Below are 20,445 nucleotides of genomic sequence, written 5' to 3'. Positions count from 1 at the left end.
ATCCAGCTATGCTGACCACGGGTGCCTTTCTTCCTTTTTGATTCTGTTATAAGTGAAAATTGAAAAAGAGCCTTATTGTGCCTTAAAGGCTTTTTAATTATATATAACTCATTTAATTTAAACTACTCTAAGTTCCATTTTTAATATAAGTTTTATAGTGGTACAATGAAAGTGCCTTCTAATCAAAGTGTGTTTGGAGATTTATCTCCCTGTACAAAAGCGGATACCCCCGGGAGGCCCAGCCAATTATTTATACAGACAGCAATCAAAAATCAGCAAGTACTGAGTGGAGGGCACGGTGGTGGAGGCTCGCAGGAGTGAGAAGGCATCAGTGAGGTTCCTTGCTGGGGGCGGGGCGGGGGGCACTGAAGGTTGAAGGAGGCAAGTCAGCACACGCAAGCTGCCATTGTGATGGTCCCTGCCGTTTCTGGGACAAATGCTTCCCCTCTCATTTCTCAATGCTCGTGCCTCAGCCATGGAGGGGGAAGAGCATGCAGAGTGGGGCTGGCTTCTTGGACGTAAGGGATGACTGAACAGGGGAAGGTCAGGCTTAGGGACTGGTCTCAACTGTAGTCACAGCCTCCTGGAGGGGCCCTCCCTGACCATCCAGTTAAAGTAGCAAGCTTTGGGGCACCTGGGTGGCTCAGTCAGTTGAGCGTCCAACTTTGGCTCAGGTCATGATCTCACGGTTCCTGGGATCAAGTCCCGTGTAGGCTTCTCTGCTCTCAGCACAGAGCCAGCTTCGGGTCCTCCCTCTCACTCTGTTGCCCCCGCTCTTGTACGCGCTCTTTCTGTCTCTCAAAAATAGAATACACATTAAAAAAATCTTTAAAATAGCAGGTCCTTTCCCCTTCATGATTCTGCCCCCGTCCCCTGTTTTATTTGTGACCCTGCTGCTTCTTACCCTGACACGTTCTGTAAATTTCATTTGCTGTTTTCTGTCTCTTCACGTCACATCATAAGCTTCATGGACACAGAGACTGTGGGTGTCTTGGCACTGCTGTCTTCCCAGGGCAGCAAATATTTATTGAATGAATACATGAAGGAATGAAGGGGTGAATAAATGTCAGGAGACCAGTCGGGAGCACTGCCAAGAGCCTTGGGTGCGGAGCTGCATGTCTTGTGGGGAATCACTGTGGTGGGCAGAGCAGGTGGTCCTCTCTAGGAGTCTGGGAGTGAGGAAAGAGAGGTGAAGAGAAAGTTCAGGAGATGGCCAGGAGGCTGGAGGGGCCACAGGCCAGGCTGGAGGGTGGGAAGGGAGGTGCCTGTTTCTGGGCAGGAGGAGAGAATCTGGTGAGGATGCAGAAATGGAAGAGGCTTGCCTGTCTCTCTTGGGGGGCATAAAGTTTGCCTGTCCTTAGACATCTGCCGCTTGTGGGGGTATTCATCTGTATTCCCATCAGGTGCCCTTCAGGCTTGTCACCAGGCCCCCTTTTCCCACTTGACCCCCACCCCACCCTGTGTCACCTACCTCCGGCCCTACCGTGTGTGGATCTGGAACTTTTAGCGTCGTTATGTCAGATCATATCTGTGACACCCCTCCCCCCACGCTCCATGTCAAAAAAAGAATGAACTAGAAATTCAGACCTGAGGACTGTGCTTGGGCGAGGGGGGAGCCTTTTTTCCTGCTTTATCTTTTTATTTCATAGACCTAGGTTATTTACTTTTTTAATAGTTTTCAGAGTGCAGGTCTGCCCCTTCCTTGGTTAAGTTTATTCCTAGGTATCCTGTTTGGTTTGATTGTACTCAGGATTGTTTTCTTTATTTCTCTTTCTTCTGCTTCATTCCTGGTGTAGAGAAACGCAACCAATTTCTGTACATGGATTTTGTATACTGTGACTTTCCTGAATTCGTGTATCAGTTCCAGCAGTTTTTGGGTGGAGTCTTCAGGATTTCCTACATAGTGTTATCCTATTGTGTGCAAAGAGTGAAATTTTTACTTCTCCTTTTCCAATTTGGATGCCTTTTATTTCTTCTTCTTTTCTTATTTCTGTGGCTGAGATTCCAGGACTCTGTTGAACAACAGTGGTGAGAGTGGACATCCCTGTCTCGTTTTTGCCCTTCGGGGGAAACTTCTCAGTTTTTCCCCATTGAGTATGATGTTAGTTGTGGGCTTTTCATGTAAGGCCTTTATTTGGTTGAGGTATGTTTCCTCTAAACCTACTTTGTTGAGGGTTTTTTTTTATGATGAATGGATGTTGTATTTTGTCAAATGCTTTTTCTGTATCTGTTGAAGTGATCCTATGGTTCTTACCTTTCTCTTATTGATGTGATATATCACATTCATTGATTTGTGATTAATGAACCATCCTTGCAACCCAGAAGTAAATCCCACTTGATTTTGACGAACAATTTTTAAATATGTTGTTGGATTCTGTTTGCTAATGTTTTGTTGAGGATTTACACATCTATGTTCATCAGGGATATTGGCTTGTAGTTCTCTCTCTCTCTCCCTCTTTCTCTCGCTCTCTTTTGTTTGTGATATCTTGATTTGTTTTTGGTATCAAGATATTGCTGGCCTCATAGAATTAATTTGGAAATTTTCTTTCCTGTCCTATTTTTTTTTGGAATAGTTTGAGAAGAATAGGTATTAACTCTTCTTTAAATGTTTTGTAGAATTCACCTGTGAAGCCATCTGGTCCTGAACTTCTGTTTGTTGGGAGTTTTCAATTACTGATTCAATTTCATTGCTAGTAATTGCTCTGTTCAAATTGCCCATTTCTTCCTGATTCACCTTTGAAAGGTTATATGTTTCTTGGAATTTATCACTTTCTTCTAGGTTGTACAATTTGTTGACATATTTTTTCACAATATTTCCTTATAATCCTTTCTATTTCTGTCATGTTGGTTGTTATTTCTCCTCTTTGATTTCTGATTTTGTTTATTTGAGTTCTTTCTCTCTTTTGCGGAGTCTGGCTAAGGGTTTAAGAATTTTGTTGATATTTTCAAAGAACTAACTCCTGGTTTCATTGATCTGTTCTATTGTTTTTTAAATTAGTGTCTCATTTATTTCTGCTCTAATCTTTATTTTTTCCTTCCTTCTGCTGGTTTAGGGTTTTGTTTGTTTTTCTTTTTCTAGCTCCTTGAGGTGTAAGTTGGCTTAGGTATTGGTTATTCTAAACCTCATCTTGGTCTTAGAGTTGGAACAGAGAAAAAAATGTGGCAGATTTGAAGATCATCTTAAACAGGTTGATGCTGAGTTATATCATCTATTGGATGGTACCTGGAGGGTATAATGAATAATTAAAATGTGAACTTCTGCCCCCTTTCCTCCTGGAGGCCATCTGTCTTCTCCTGAACACCCACAAAGTGCTCTTGATTTTCTAATGGTACATGGTCTGCTGGAACAGAGCCAGCATGGGAGAGATGCTTATTTGGTAGGACAACTAATGGACATGAAGCCTCCCAGAATGAGGAAGAGAAGGAAGAAGTTTCTGCGGAAACTTACCTAAAAAAGAGAACGTATAGGAAGTCAGGCTTCCATGACAACCAGTGTGCTCCATGACTCTCACGGAGAACCTCATTTGTACCCCCTATTCTCGCCAGGAGATCTTGAAATAATCTGATTTGATTTTTGCAATAAATTTGTTTAGGGTCTGCAATAGGCCAGGCTCTGTGCTGGGGTAAGAGATGAATGAGTGTGCACTGCGGGGGAGACAGATGCCACTCTAGTAATGGCAATCCATTGTGCCTGTTGCTTGCTGTGGTCACCTAGCTCTGCACATAATGGGAAGCTGACTGGTGTCCCTGGAGATTGAGGACATTTGTTAAAACCGTGCCCTAGAGTGCCGAGTTAGAGCCCCATGCTGCTAACGGTTAGGATGGCCCTGCACACCGTGATGGCTTGTTCTGAGGCAGAGATGTGCATTACCTTCTAAATCAAAAAGTTAATTAGTTTTTAATTTGTTGGGTTGTCAGAGAAAGCTGGAAAGTGTCCCTCTTTCCTCCTTTGTCTCTTAATCTGACTGTGTGCAGGCGGTGGTGTTAAACTGATCAATGAGTCATTGACATTTAATTCCTCAGATGTGATTTTGTGTTTACTTGTACTGTCACTTGGGTAGGTTTGCCACAGAAGATGGCCTTAAATTCAGAGCCACCTTCTTGTTTTTAATGTCATGAATAACCTTTAACACATAGCTTTAAATAATACCTAAAATCTAAAATCCCTAAATCCTCATAAAATATTCTATTCATTTTTTACTTATAAAATCAAGAAAATTATCATCCAGATTATCTCAATTTCTGAAGGCCTGGGAAATACCCCCATGCTTTATTTCCTATCTGGTGTCTTATAATCACTATTAATACCTTTTCTCTTCAGAATATCATAGCTTTCTCCGATAACTGGTCACTCTGTGCTCCCCATCAGGAAGCACTGGGAAGAGTTGTCTGGGAGACACAGCCCATGTTTCTGAGCCGTCACCTAATTCATCCTGACTGGCTTGTCTGGTCTCCCATTTTACAGATAGGTAAACTAAAGTGGGAGTATCTGGATGGTTCCCTCAAGGCTGTAGCTGGTGGAGCAGTCACTCATGAAATCAGATTGTTCAGACCTTCTGGAGGCTGTGAGGGTCTTGTTTCGCATTGTCCCTTATGGACATGATAAAACTAATGTCCCTCACAAGTATGCTACAGGGACAGTATTTGCAGGTTCATAATGATGATTTTTTTAAAATAAATGCCTTATACCTTAATGGTACAGAGATTTCTTTGGTATTTTTTCAAAATCGTTCATACATGGTCTCTTCCTTCTACCTTTTAAACTCTCTGTTCCTGTGTAAGCAGCACTTCCCTTACACAGATCGATTTATTGTTAGCTAGGACATAGAAGGGACACAGAGTTGGCTAAGTGTACCTTTGTGGTTCAGCCCCAAAGTGTTGGAGAAGGTCACTTCCTTTGCCTGTGTGTGGCCCATGCCCAGCCCCACCCTTCTCTTTCTTGGTCTCTTGAGAAGCACAAGTGTGCTTCCCCTGATGAGGCAGCATGTGGGCTCTGCTGGCTGAAGGTGGAAGGACCCGGCCCTGTGTCCACCTTCCAAGGCACATTGAGGTGCAGTGCTGTGACTCTGCCTCCTTTCACACACCTCAGAGGCATTAAGGCAGTGTACCAGAGAGGACACACATCCTTTTACCCTATATGGCTCCTCTGTTCTATGCGAGCTTCAAGGATGACCGCTGACCCTTGGACTAGGTGGTATTTCTCAAGAGCCCACATCTCCTTTTTTTGGAGATGCCCTTGAGCACTTGCCACAGGCTCCACATGACTGCAGGAGGCAGAGCGGATGTTCAGATTCTACCCTCCCCGCGCCCCACCCCCCCCAAATCCTGTTGTTTGCTGGATAATTCAGCTTGGTTTTTAAGCTAGCACTTGAGTTTAGGGTTAATCCCCTAATCCTCTTGTCATCTGGCTTTGAAGACCCAGACAGGATGTGCTGGGAAATCTCACAATGAGGCGGTTTCCTCTTGACTTGAAGTGAACCATATAAATGAGATAAAGTGTACAGAATGGCTGGTTTGTGCTCAGTATATGGGAGTCAGTAAAGGAATACATGCTACAGAAGGCATCCCTTTATTTAGCTGTATTTTGTCAGTCCGAGTGAAGACTTTAATTGCAGAGTGGTGTCTTGCTAGCAAAAATGAGAGTGGTTAAAGTTTTTAAAATTCAAATGAATAAATGAAAAACGGTAAGAAAGGTTGTTAAAGAAGCATTAGTTTTAAGAGCATCTCAGCTCTGAAAAACTTAGAATTTAGTTGTCAGAATTTCAATAATGATTAGTTCTGTTAGCAAAGCTTTGATCTCAACAGGACCAAATGGTCTATAAATAGAGCTTGTGGACTTTGTTGTATAGCTTCTTCAGGCATTGGGGGCCGGGGATCTCTGAAGCAGGGGCTTCTTCTGCTCTTCTGGTGCTGGGCTGAGACACTGTGTGTCCTGGGCTCACTGTCAGGACACTGGTGTGGGCAGAGGGCTGGCAGCTGGTGACCTCAGTAGCCTGTGCCATATCTGCACCAGATTCACATCTACTTTGTGAGTGGAGACCTGGCCATGTTCAGCTCCCCTCAGCTTGGTGCTTTCCTATCATTCTCTTTTTGGTATTGGGTGCTTTTGATCCCTGTCTTCCTAACCCACAAAGCCAGCATTTTCCCAGAAGCCACCAAATCCCATTAATATTCTGAGTGACAGACTGAGACTTTCCCTCTAACCGAGGATGGCTGGACGTGTGGATGAGGAGCTGTGCCTTCGGTCTGTGGCCATGCTCCACCTCCCTTTACCCGAGCCTGACACACGACTGAAAGCCTGAGCATCGCCTAAGGTGGACGTGACAAGGATCCAAGGATGGAATCTGAGGATCCTTATTTATACTCTTCGGTAGCTGAGACTCTGTAATAGATTTTTGGATTATGAAAAATATTACTCAGCACTCACATTGTATTGATTCAAAAATAAAGATTATGCAGTTCAACTGCACAGTAAAATACAGCTTTATGGAATGGTAATTTTTTACTTAAGTTCTCCTACATTATAGTGGAAGATAATGGATTCAGGAGGGGTACAATGAGGAATAAAGCTGTTGTATTGTATTGGTTAAATGACATTTAAAATGATTTGGCTGTCAAATTCATGGAAAGGTTATGAACAGTGAATGAAAAATCTAAAATTAATTCCCTACTTCAAGAAAGTGTGATTTATACCATAATAAAATTAGATTTTTAGTTAAAGAAATTTAGTCATTAAGTAATGCCCATGCGCTAACTCTCATTTATAACCATCTGGTTTGAAGCTTCTGTAGCAAATAATTTCTTCCTTAGGCAATGCATCCAGGGCCGTGGTGTCATTTATGCCAATGAATTTTATTCTATATCGTTCTGCTACAGCTTTCGGGGGGTTGCTTTTTCAAGTACTAGAAAGGCACGTTCTTATTTAGCTTCAATAATTGATGGAGCTGTTGAAGTCATTTGCCTCCCCAAATGAGCCCATCACCTCTCTGCCTTAGTTGTCTTCATTAATGGTGATAACAATGATGATGGCCACCATTTGAGGACACCTATATGCCACCCACCATGCTAAACATGGTGTCGGCTTATTATGACTTCTCTTAATCACCACAGCTATTCTGACAGGAAGTTACCATGCCTGCCTTATTTTACAGATGAACATGCTGAGGTTTAGGACGATGAAGGAGTTCACCAAAGATGGCAGGCACACGGCTGGCAGGAATAAGTCAGGATCCAGCCCAGATCCTCCAACTCAGAGTCTCAACGTTTAATCCCTGTCATATGTCTCCTGAATACTGGCTGAGATTTGCTTTGAGATGGCAGAGTGTGGGGGTGGGATTTCTGAGACTGAAGTGTAGCCCTGACTGGGCCACTTACTTACTACTCATGTGATGGTGAGCACACCACACCTTTTCCCTCAATAGAACCTTCCTCATATGTAAATTATTTATTCCCTCTATTCAACAGACTCCTGATTTGTGCTGTTGGGTACTTTGTTCTATTTCATCTTTTATTTTTATTATTATTATTATTATTATTATTATTATTTTTAATGTTTATTTTTGAGAGAGAGTGTGTGTGCATGCAGGGGAGGAGCAGAGAGAGTGAGAGGGAAATAAGGCAGAGAGAGAGGAAGACAAGGTCCTGGGCTATCAGCACAGAGCCCGACATGGGGATCGAACTCATGAACTGTGAGATCATGACCTGAGCCAAAATCAAGAGTCGGACGTTTAACCTACAGAGCCACCCAGGTGCCCCTCATTTTTTAATTTTAATGGAAGCATATCCTATATAGAGCAAATTGTATATATCCTAAACGTAAGAGCTCAATGAATTTTTACAAAGTGGACACACCCATGTGACCGCCATCAAGATCACAATTTAGAACATTCTCAGCATCCCAGAAACCACCTATGTGTCCCCTCAGTTATAATCTTCTCAAAGGTGACCACTAATCTGTCACCAGGAATTGCTTTTCTTTGCTTCTGAACATTAGAGAAATAAAATCCTACAAATTGTGCTCTTCTGTGTCTGCTTTCTTTTGCTTGACATCAAAGTTGAAATCCTGTCTGTGAGGTTGATTTCAGTTATTGCGTATTGTATCTGTTCTCTGGCATAGCCATGAAGTTTTCCATTGTATGGATATGCCAACATTTATCTACGCCTTTTTCTTTTGGTGGGCATCTGGATGGTTCTTGGCTATTATGTGTTGCACTGTAATGGGCAGTTACATGCACTGTTTGAGGCTCTTGCAGACCAGCTTATGTTGGGAATTTACCCAGGGGAGGAACCGTTGAGTTGGGAAAACAGAACTCACACTGTTTTTCTTTTAATAGCATTTAATATAGGGAATTGGTTGAACAGGTATTAAAGGATTAAAAAGGCCAAAAAAAGGAACCCCTGAGATAACTAACAGCACTGGCGGCAGGGAGCAGCTTTGGTCTGCAGGGAGGAGCCCTGTCGAACTGACACTCAGACCAGTGAGGAGACTCCTGCCAGTACTGATTACTCAGGAGTAGAATTAGAGTTGCTCCGTATCCTTGTGAGCATTTGATGTTACTGTTTTTTTTTTTTTTTTTTCTGTTTGTGTATAGCAGTGTCCTGCTGTGGTTTTAACTTGGGAATTTCCTTTCCAAGGCATTTGCTCATTTTTTAGTTATGTGATTTGTATTTGTTTATTTGCAAAACTATTTTCTATATTCTGCACGAGTACTTTGTGTACAGGTATGTGTATTGCAAATATATTACCCTTAATGGCTTGACTTTTCACTGTCTTAATCTTGTCTTATAATGAACACAAATCTTCATGTAATAAAGTCCAGTGTATCATTCTTTTCCTTTATGGTGCTACCTTTCACATCCCAGTTAAGAAATTTTCACTTGCTTAAAGGTGGTGAAGATCCTCTATTAAGGTATCTTGTGGGAACATAATTGTTTTTCTTTCACGTTGAGATCTACAGTTCACCTTGAAATACTTTTTATGTTTGTTATAAGAGGTTCTTTTTTTTTTCCACATGGATATCCAGTTGATCTCCCACCATCTGTTGAAAAAAGCCATCCTATGAGCACTGGGTGTTGTATGGAAACCAATTTGACAATAAATTTCATATATTAAAAAAAATAAATAAAATAAAATATTTAAAACAAGAAAAAAAAAGAAGAAAAAAGCCATCCTTTTCCCATCGTATTGCATTGACACTTTTGTCATCAACCCAGAAGCTGCATATGTATGGTTTTCTGCTCAGTTTCAAATTCTGTTTCCTTCCTCCCTCCCTCCCTCCCTTCTCCTTCTTAGGGAGGGATCCATCAAGTTTATTAATCTTTTCACAGAACCAACTTTTGGCTTTAAATTTTTATGGTATATATTTCCCCTCATTTTATTGATTTCTGCTCCTATCATATTTGTTTCTTACTACTTTTTGTGGACTTAAATTGTCCTTTTCCCAGCTTTCAGAGATAGATGCTTAGGTCATCGATTTCTATCCTTTACTGTTTTCTAACATAAGCGTTTAAGGTTATATTTCCCTCAAAGCTCTGCTTTATCCACATCCCACACTTTCTTAAATGCCACAATTCAATTGTCATTCAGTTCAAAATGCCTTACTTCTTTTATGATTTTCTTTTTGAAACTATGCGACATACTTAAAAATCCATGGATCAATATTTTGAGATTTTTCTCCATACCCAACTGTTATTGACCTGTAATTTAATTTCACTACAGTCACAAAACTGTATTTGTTTTCTATATGATTTTAGTAATTTGAAACTTGCTGAAACTTCTTGATGGCTCAGCATATGGTCAGTTTTTATAAATGTTGAATGGACAATTGAGGTGAATAAGTAGTATGCAGTTGTTGGTTACAGTGTTTCATGTACATCTTTGTTATCAACCCCAAAATTGGATGTGTGTGGTTTCCTGCTCAATTTCAAATTCTTTCCTTCCATGCTTCCTTCTTCCCTCCCTCTTTCCCTCTCCCTCCCTTCTACTCTTTCTTTCTTTCTTTCTTTCTTTCTTTCTTTCTTTCTTTCTTTCTTTCTTTCTTTCTTTCTTTTGCAATAGACATAGGTCGAATTTGTTAATTACATGCTTGTTGAACCTTTTCCCATGTCCTTAATGTCTCTTAAACTCTTTCTAAAATTTTTCCTTCTTTATTTTCTCCCTTAAGATCTTCAATCTGATTATTTTCTTTTTTTTTTTTTAATTTTTTTTTCAACGTTTATTTATTTTGGGGACAGAGAGAGACAGCGTGAACGGGCGAGGGGCAGAGAGAGAGGGAGACACAGAATCGGAAACAGGCTCCAGGCTCTGAGCCGTAAGCCCAGAGCCCGACGCGAGGCTCGAACTCACGGACTGCGAGATCGTGACCTGGCTGAAGTCGGACGCTTAACCGACTGCGCCACCCAGGCGCCCAATCTGATTATTTTCTGCTGCTCTAGCTTCTAGCTTACTCTTGGTTGTGTTTAATCTTGTGTTAAATCCATCTGTTGAATTCTTTGGTGTTTAACTTTTAGTTCTAGAATTTTCACTTGATTCCTTTTTAATGGATTGCGATTTTATGATGAAATTCATCATCTTTTCTTCTATTTTCCTGAGAAGATTAGTTATAATCATTCTAGAGCTTGTGTGTGATGATTCTGGAATCTGGATAAAGTATGAGTCTATCTTTGCTGTATATTTTTATTGGATTTTAGTCATTTGATCTCATTTCCTGCCATACTGTAATTTTGGATTGAGTGTTGGAAATTATGTATGAAAAATTGTAAAGCCTGTGGATAATTTTGTCTTCCAGAGAGGATTTTCTTTTCTTTTTATTTCTTCTTTTTTAAAGTTTATTTACTTACTTTGTGAGGGGAGAAAGGGCAGCGATAGAAGGAGAGAGAGAGAATCCCAAGCAGGCTCCACGCTGTCAGCACAGAGCCCAATGCAGGTCCTTATTCATGAACTGCAAGATTATGACCTGAGCTGAAATCAAGAGTAGGATGCTTAACCACCTGAGCCACCCCAGTGCCCCTTACTTGTGTTTTTTAGACCTAGAATACTGGCAGATCATCTTGATCTACTAGGAATAGAAATTCTTTGATAGTTTATGATCTCAACTAAAAGTCAGCTGCATTTATTAGGGTCACTTTTTCTTGGAAAAAGTCTTAGTTTTTTAGCTTGTTTGAGACTAATTTTTGCTTGTTTGTCATCCTCTTGCCTTTATATGTGCAGCTCAGACATAATCTTATAACTCAACAGGAAGCTGGGTGCAGATTATTGGGCTCACTTCCTTCTGGTTCTTTCCAGGATTTCAGACCCTCAAGTTCTAGCTACTTTGGTAGCCACAACTCTGGTATCTCTCAACTCAGACTTCTTTAAGCCCTAACCATCACTTTTTTCCCCCCAGCCTTTATGCAAAACAGTACCCTAAGAGGAAAATGTAGCATCTCAAAGGACTTTTATTCTCTCTGAATATTGACTCTTTAAGTTCTGGCTGCCTTTGTTTTTCTCCCATGCCTTACAAACTTTTTTTTTTAAATCCAACTTTGCAAGCTCTTCTTTCATAGCCTGAATTGAAAATATCTGTCATCTGATTTCACACTACCTCTATAAATTAAGTGGAGATGTGCATAAGCTGTGTTAAGTGCATAAGGTTTGAAATTTAAATCCCAGCAGGCCACTGACCAAAATGTGAGACGTTGGACAAGTTTAACCTCTCTGACCCTTTATTTCCTCCCCTTTTAATTAATACCTGAGAAATGAAGTTGAAGAAACTTTTAAAGATCTGATAATCCCATTTACTTAAACTATTTCAGAGCAGAGTTTAAGGAAAAGTTCTGAATTCATTATATGAAGCTGGTATCATTTTAATTTCTAAATCTGAGAAAAATGGCACTTAAAAATAATATACCAATTTCATTTATGAATATTAATGCAAATACATTTACCATAATAACAGAATCCAGTAATATATTTTAAAAAGTGCATCATGTTTTAGAAATGCTTATTCCAGAAACACAGAGACAGGTGAATACCATGAAGTCTATTAGGTAAGTCATCATATTAATAGTACAAGGGAGAAAAAGAATGCCATGATAACCTCCATAAATCCAGAAAAAAATATTTGCTAAAACTCAACACACATTTTAAATTTTTTGTTCAACAAATAGTGAGCATCTGCTCCATTATAGCCCTGAGGATACAAGAATGAAAAAGATACTGGCGCCATCCCAACTGTCATTCCAGGGGAGGGAAACAGTCAATAAATAAACAAGTAAAAGGACAAGCCAGAACATACATTTATTTCAAAGACTCAATAAAATGTGCATGTATTTCAATAATAGGATAAACATGCCTTGGGCCAAAAGCCACCATTTTGTTTCCCTTAATAGGGAAACAGTAAAGATTTTCTTCTTAAAGTCAGAAACCAAACCAGTAGGCCCATGATGTTCACAGCATGTAACATTAGATTGAGGAATTAGCTAAAGCAATAAGACAAGAAAGACACAAGAGACCTAAGAATCGCAAAGAAAGAGATAAAATCTTAGGTATTTGAAGATTATATAAATATATAAATGGAAACCCCAAAAGAAGCCATGGAATAACTATTTCAAGCAATAAGAAATTTAGTCAAGTGGCTGGTTAAAAATCCATGTATAAAAATTAATTACAATCTTACAAACAAAAAGCAGTTAGAAAATATAATCAAAGAGAAATTCTATTTGTGATAACAAATGATATGCAAAAAAGGAATATTTAGAATACATACAGGAAAATTATAACATACTCTTGAAAGAAATGATAGTAGACTTGAACAAATTATTAAAGATACCATGTTGTTACATAAGAAGGTACAACATTGGGGCATCTGGGTGGCTCAGTCAGTTACATGACCGAATCTTGATTTCAGCTCAGGTCACGACCTCACATTTCCTGAGTTTAAGCCCCATGTCAAGCTCCTCAGCTGGCAGTGCAGAGCCTGCTTGGGATTCTCTCTCTCTATCCCTTTCTCTCTGCTCGTTCCCTGCTTGCACTTTCTCTCTCAAAATAAATAAACTAAAAAAAAAAAAAGGAAATACTAAAACTACTTCTTTTTATTTAAAAAAAAGAAGATACAGCATTATGCAGATGTCAGCTTTCCTTAATTTATCACTTTTGTGCAATTGCAATAAAACATCCATAAATTCTTCTTGAGGTGTACACATTGTTTATGCATTTCTCCTCTTCCAAAAATACTAGTTATTTCCAGGGATGTGGTGCCAGCCCCTGGAGCAGAGAGCTAAGGAGCAGTATCAGAGGGGCTGGGTTAGCTCTGTGTATGACGTGCCTTGCAGCTTACATATCTGTCATAACACTTACCATTCTCTGTGTTCCCTCTTCTGAACCCTGAGCTGGTGAGTGCCCCTCCAGGAACTAGCATCCCGGAAGCTCATTTGTTTAACTGTGCTGTGCTGATGGGCTGCTGGCCTATAGCATATATTTCCCATTGGTCTCCACTTAGGTTTTTGGCTCATTACAGAGGTGGCAGTCTAAAAATGTAATTTGGGGATGGGGAACAAACTTTGCCTCCTCAGTTTCATCTCTCTTACTGCCTCTGCCTTCTGACCCCAAAAGATTGCTAGACAAGAATGCTAAGTTGTGAAAAACATGTCGTTTGCTTAAAAAGTGCTGGTACTGAATGGTGTTCTTGGTTATGATGGTGAGAAGTTGGAGTAAGTTTGATACTTTATTTTCTCTTCTTTGGTTGCTAGCATGGCTTTTCAACTTACTCTCAACATTAAACTTTTTATCCTAAACCTGTTATTTGTGCTGAATTGTGGGTACTTTTTGTTAGTTGTGAAACCACAGTATATGTTCCCAGCCTTTCTCCCCATTACTTCTCACTGGGCCTCTTCCTGCTTCCTGAGCATACCCTGCCTTTTCTTAAGCCTTTCTCACTTCCCACTGTACCCTCCTCCCTTACTCTTGTCTGAAAGCCTGCCCATTCTGCAGTGCTATTTTCAAAGGCTCTTTTAAAAAGGCTTTTCTTTATGTTTCCACCTGAATATGAATACACTGGTATTTTTTTCAAGGTAAAACCACCCCTTTACTTCTCCGTAATTTGTATTTGTTCTGTAGCCTTCTGTTCAACTGTGAATGTTTTCAATGCAGAATTCTGTCTGCTTCACTTATGTAACTTCTCAAGCACTTTGCTTATTCACCTACACATAGCAGGAAGATGGGATTGAATTAAAAAATAAAACAAAACAAATCAAGGGCTTAATTTAGTTCAGTGGCACAGACTGGCTGTCCAAATTGTCTTTAGGATTTCATCCTTTGGAAACTACTGAGTTGAGCATAGTCCATTGCTACATCATGCCATTGACCCCCACAGGAGCACTGGGGGGTCTTCATTATGGCACCACAAATCACAGCCTACTGCAGGTCGGATAATTCTGGCCCTGGTCTACTTATGTTTTCCCCAAGCCCTACAGAACCTACAGTCTAGGTGGAAGATGTGGTATCAGTCTGTGACAAGGTTTTCCTTAACACTTGGTACCAGCCCAGGTTCCACATAAGGAAGACCATGAGAACTGGCTCTGTTCCTTAAAAACTGATTTATTAACAATATATTTGTTGGCTAAGCCCCCAAAGCAACAAGTTGTTTACATTTACAGGTGTGTGTGTGTGTGTGTGTGTGTGTGTGTGTGTGTGTGTGTGTTGGGAGTTTAGTAGACCCAGCATTGCTCAATGTCATGTTCTTATGAGATTGTTCACCTTTTTATGAATAAGTGAATGAGTAACAAAGGTGAGATCTTTGCAAGTATCTGTACCTATGAATTATTCTTCAGAAATACAAAATCTTTCTTTTCTTGCAGGAGTCCAGAAGCTTTGAAGTCACAAGAAGAGAAGGTAGGGAAAATGCATGCATACCCATTTCCTTCTCAGTGCTGACATTTTGGAAGTAGTCTGTTGGAGCTAAGATGAACTTCTGCCTATGGGAAGCTTGTTTTTTGAAATTTCATGTGGCCTTTTCTGGGTGCTGACTGGTACTTGTCTCTGAGGACTGTAAGAACTGAAAGCCATGTTTGCTTGTGAAAATGAAGTCCTCTACCTTCAAGCATCATAGGTGAGGTCTAGGGAACTGGCTTATTCATGATCATGTTTGCAGTCTTGAGAGAAGCCTCATATTTGAGTGAAGTTCGAAGTAATTATTTGATTTCATGAAGTGAAAACAACATCAACAATAAAAAAATCGTTTATGATTTGAAATATTTCAATATCTGGGAGAAGATGGCATTGTGAAAAATATTTCTGATTAGATTTTTACAGCTTTAGCTAAGCTGAAATAGAAATAGCCAATTATTTTCCCTTTTGAAACAATTCCATGATGTTCATTTTCCCTACCAGTTTCTCTAGCACATTTGTTTTCTGGTCTCTGAGGTAAGTGTATATGGGTGGTGATTTCTGAAATGTCTTAGTGGAAATTGAAGTTTCCCTTACTCATTTGCAGCACTACCTTCTGTCTATAAGAAGATGTCTTTCATATGACTTGTGGAATCTTTGCCAATCATCTCTTTATTGCAGGGATAGAAAGATGAAGTCAGAAATCAAAGTGACTTCTTGATCTAGGGTCTGACCATGGGTTTTCGTTTTAACCACAAACTTCTCTGTAGCCCTGTCTCTAAAAAGAGTGGCAATCAAAAAAAATGTGAGCAAGTTTCTTATTGACTTCTAAATTAAATATATCCTTGGCTCATGATTAGTTCTTATTTTAAACACCAGTATGAAAGACATAGAATGTCATGTTATCAAATTATGTTTCTAGAGCTTGGAAACCTAAGCCTTCCCTACTATCTGTATTGGTAAACGAATCCAACCTGTTGATTCCTGTTATTCATGGTGCTGGAACCCTGGATTCAAAGGATCTGGGTAATGTGGCCATAGGATGAACTTTACGGCTTCCATTCCCATTTGGCATCATCTCTTGTTTTGGGCTCAAAACCCTCTGAACTGCATCTGTAGGGTAAACTGCATTGTGTGGATATCAAAACTAAATGAAATTGGATGGATATGGGTGGGGCTGTGAGGACATGTTTCTTATTGATGACCATGTAAATTGGAAAGAAAATAGCCTTAAGCAGAGAAGTCGGCATGAAATTTGGTTTTGAATACTATTTAATTCATGTCAATAGCCCTGAGTATGAATTTTTGGAATTAATTTGCATTATGGAATTGCATATAAACCTGACTGTTCTGGAATTTCACTGTCCTTGTGTTCGCAGTGTGAAATGTCTTTAATGGTAAGGCTGGGATATGAGGAAATCATGTGTATTTTTGCTTAGAGGCATTAAAAGGCTTGATGAGACCTCAGGCTCCACATCCACTGAACACTGACATTGTTAGAGTATGAGCAAAGGTGTGGTTGGGCTGTGCTCTATTCATTCATAACTTCTCTTTGAAAGCAGCAGCTCTTACAACTGGCTGACTGGGAACATATACTTTGGGTTTGTACTGGCAAATTTGTCCTGACATCACGTAAACTTATTTTCTCCCGTTGTGAACTGATGTGTTTCTTGCTTGTTTTTGTCAAAGTTGAGTGTTTGAGAGTCCCTGAAATAGCATACTGCCTGAATGCCAACGCATATAACCTGACAGGAAGGAAGGATGTAAGAGTGGGACCTTACAGATTGATTCCAAGTATTTTAAGTCCTGAGAATTCACTTGCTTGAATGGTGGGGCTGTTAATCTTCAGAAGAGTGGTACAAGTATAAAAATAATAAAAGTACTACAAATATTTCAATAAATGATTATTTCTACAGACAAAACGAAGACATTATTGGAGTGCCTGGGTGGCTCAGTTGTTTAAGTGCCCGACTTTTGATTTAGGCTCAGGTCATGACATCACAGTTCATGAGATCAAGCCCCACATTGGGCTCTTCACTGACAGTGTGGAGCCTGCTTGGGATTCTCTCTCTACCTTTCTCTCTGTCCCTTCCCCTCACTCTCTCTCTCAAAATAAATAAATAAAACATTAAAAAAAAGGACATTATTGTCTCGTAACAACCACTTAGGGTTATTTCACAGCTAAAATTGAAAGAGCAACAATTAAGTAACACTGAATTTTTCTACCTAGTTTACCAGGCCCAGGAGATTTTGGAGAGCTCTGGAGGAGATAGCTTCTGGGTCACACAATCCAAGATATTATCCCATTTAAAAATTTTTTTTTAATTTTTTAATTTTACTTTAGAGCAAAAGAGAGAGAGCATGTGCAAGCAGAGGAGAGGGGCAGAGAGGCAGAGAGGGGGAGGGAGGGAAGGAGGGAGGGAGGGAAACAGAGAGAGAGAGAGAGAGAGAGAATCTTAAGCAGGCCCCATGTTCAACGCAAAGCTTGAAATGGGGCTCAGTCCCACAACACTGGGATCATGACCTGAACTGACATCAGGAGTTGGATGCTCAACAGACTGAGCCACCCTGGTGCCCCTCCCGTTTTTTGTTTTAATACTACATCTCCATCCCAGGTTCAGTGGTACACATGGATGATGAGCCACAACTTCATACTACGTGACTTTTCGAAACTGCTGGTGACAGACCAAGGCTGTGAAGTGAGAACTGAGAGAGAATTAGCAGTGGGAATGGAGTCTAGGCTAAATCGCAGTGGGGTTGGATATCATTAAGGTGACTCAAATGTACTGTGTGCCTTAGACATGCTGTCTGCCTTATTTCCTTCTGCACGCCTCTCAGCCTTAGATCCCGTGCTGTTAGGGTTCTCAGATTGTGGCCCACTTACTTGCTTCTAGCTTTGATCACATTGTTCCTGCACCCTGAACGCTCTTGGTCCCTAATCTTTGTGAAATGCCACCTCTCCCTCATATCTCCAACTGTCTTTTTTAAAGTGTTTAACTTACTGTACCTTATCTTGGAGTTAAGGGATCCTATCATGTCATTTTCTAAGAATAGAGACCCTCACCTCATTCATCGCAGATTCTTCATGGCCCCAGTCCAGGGATCTAGTTGCTCAACAATTGTTTTCTGAATTAAGTGCAAACCACCCATTGCTAAATGTGTATTGTCTTGTCACTCTGATTCTGTTCCAGTGACACACAGGTGAGGCACTGAGTGCTTTGGTTTGAGAACGGAACTTTTTAAGGAGTGTTCTGTGGATATACATTGGATATTCTTAATTGATCAAAGTGTTCCACGTTCAGATAAGCTTTGTGTTATGGGTTGAATTGTGCAGAATAGATAGTTAATATCTTAACTCAGAACCTGTGGATGTGACCTTATTTGGAAATAGTTTTCTTGGCAAGTATGTAATCAAGTTAAGATTAGATTGTACTGTTTAGGGGCGCCTGGGTGGCGCAGTCGGTTAAGCGTCCGACTTCAGCCAGGTCACGATCTCGCGGTCCGTGGGTTCGAGCCCTGCGTCAGGCTCTGTGCTGACGGCTCGGAGCCTGGAGCCTGTTTCCGATTCTGTGTCTCCCTCTCTGTCTGCCCCTCCCCCGTTCATGCTCTGTCTCTCTCTGTCCCAAAAATAAATAAAAAACGTAGATTGTACTGATTTAGGAGGGGGCCCTAATCCTATCAGTAATACCCTTATTAGAAGAGGGAAATGCTGGGAGAGCACCCTGTGATGATGGAGTAGAGATAGGAGGGAGGACTAGAAACCAGGGAATTTCAGAGATTGCTGGCAAGTACCACAAGCTATGAAGAAGCAAGGAAGAATCATCTAAAGCTTTCAGAAGGCATGTGGCTCTGACAAAACCTTGTTTTCTGACTTCTGGCCTCCAGAAATGTGAGAAAACAAAGGTCTCTTGTTTAAAAACAGCCAGATTGTGGAGCTTTGTTGTAGCAGCCCTAGGAAAATAATGCACTTGGCCAATGCTGGACTCAATATTGCGCTGGTTGTTCCTACTTTGACTGCAGAACCTATTAGACCTTTAAGATGTTAAATATGACTCACAAGTGGGTATAATATGCAGCATTTCTCAAATTTAGTTTCCCATGGTGCCTTAATTTTGTTGGTTTTGACCATCTCAGGGCTGTCATTCCATGCAATGTCCTTTGAAGGTCTGCTCTAGGAAGTTCAGGCAGAAAGAGTGATTCCTCATTGCCCAGGATGAGCACATGACTTGGCTCATGTGCTTTCCATGTGCATTGCATGAACAGAATAGTGGCATAGTAATAATAATAGCTTATCAGTTCTCAAGTTTTCAGAGAGCTTTTACATTAGTCTTTCTGTCTTGTGACCCTCAGCAACCCATGACAGAGGAGAGAGGAGAGCATCTTACACATGAGACTCCTTCCTTGTTTTCCATGCTTATTTGTGGGAACTAGGGCTCCCTCTGGACCAATGTCCCTTTAATGCACTGATCCTCTCTCCTGTTCATTTGTGCCCACTGCCAAGCCTAGAGAGCTAAGAGGGACTCTTGGAAGAAGACTGTCCAGGGGTCACTTTTTTCCAAGTTGGATTTGTGGTAAGGGCTCTCAGGGGAACCTGAAGGGAAATATATAGTATCAGGAGGTGTGGCAGGACTGCAAGACTTGTAGGATGTCTTTTGGGAGGGGCATATGCCCACCCCAGCTGACTGAGCCCTTCCTCCTTCAGGGCAGTCCTGTATCACCCTAGTTTCCCAGGACCCACCTGTGCTCGCTGCGAGAAGTCATGCTTGCATCTTCATCTGCTTTCCACTGCAGGTGTTCTTACCCCCCCTCTAGGCACCCACAATTTAATTTCAACTTCGTCTAAGGCTTCAACCAAAGGTGCAGACTTCACCACTCCAAGACACTCCTGTGTCCATTGTGAGGGCCAGTGCTGATTGTGTCTCCCCGAATTCATCTACTCAAACCAGTACTTTGCTCTAACTGACTCCATCATGTTGAGTTACACCGTGAGAGAACACTTGAGTGAGCTGAGCAAGTGGCCAGGATAATTCAGCCCTTGTCAGCCATCTCTTAGGAACATGGGTGATCTATAAACTATCCCACATGTCTGTGATTGTGTTGTAATCAGAGGCTATGAGTTTTGGGGTGGGCACCAGTGTCATACTGCATTATCCACCCTCCCAGTGATGGATCACTTACATGTTCTAGTCCAGACCAGCCTGGCCTCGCTTCCAGCAGGGCTGTGAGGGAGACCTGAGAGCAGGGATGCTGCTGTCTTCCCAGAAAAGAAAAAGAGAGGAGTGACAGTCACACAGCCCAGTGCCTCTGACTCCTTAGCAATGCAAATCGCCTAAATAAACATAACCTGCCAGTTCCCACTGTGTGACTAGAGCCTCCCTTTCTGAAAATTCTTGGAATTAGTCCCTAATTGGCAGCTGCTTCTAATAGCCCCCTTATAGTTCTCTGCATCTGGGTGAACTTCAGCTATCAAGAGTTGCATTCTGTTTACCATTAATTTTGATTTTGTTTAGCAGATGTTTTCTGGATCTCTCAGTTGCCTGCATAATCTGTCTTGGTATAATGTGAACTGGCTAACTCTCTTC

General features: G+C 40.9%; 1 protein-coding gene across 4 annotated transcripts in view; it reads left to right on the top strand.

Annotated features, from left to right (window-relative positions):
- Positions 1-20,445, top strand: part of FSTL4 (follistatin like 4) — a 714,076-nt gene that overhangs the window by 333,508 nt on the left and 360,123 nt on the right. For all 4 annotated transcript variants that reach the window (XM_015083153.3, XM_053220961.1, XM_027076699.2 and 1 more), the window contains one exon: positions 14,836-14,869. In XM_015083153.3, the coding sequence (XP_014938639.1) occupies positions 14,836-14,869 (34 nt within the window). The remainder of the gene's footprint in view (positions 1-14,835; positions 14,870-20,445) is intronic.

Source organism: Acinonyx jubatus, chromosome A1, assembly GCF_027475565.1.
Source record: "Acinonyx jubatus isolate Ajub_Pintada_27869175 chromosome A1, VMU_Ajub_asm_v1.0, whole genome shotgun sequence".
In the NCBI taxonomy this organism is placed as follows: Eukaryota; Metazoa; Chordata; class Mammalia; order Carnivora; family Felidae; genus Acinonyx; species Acinonyx jubatus.
The sequence above is the reverse complement of the archived record's forward strand: the minus strand, read 5'-3'. Positions and strand labels throughout refer to the sequence as shown.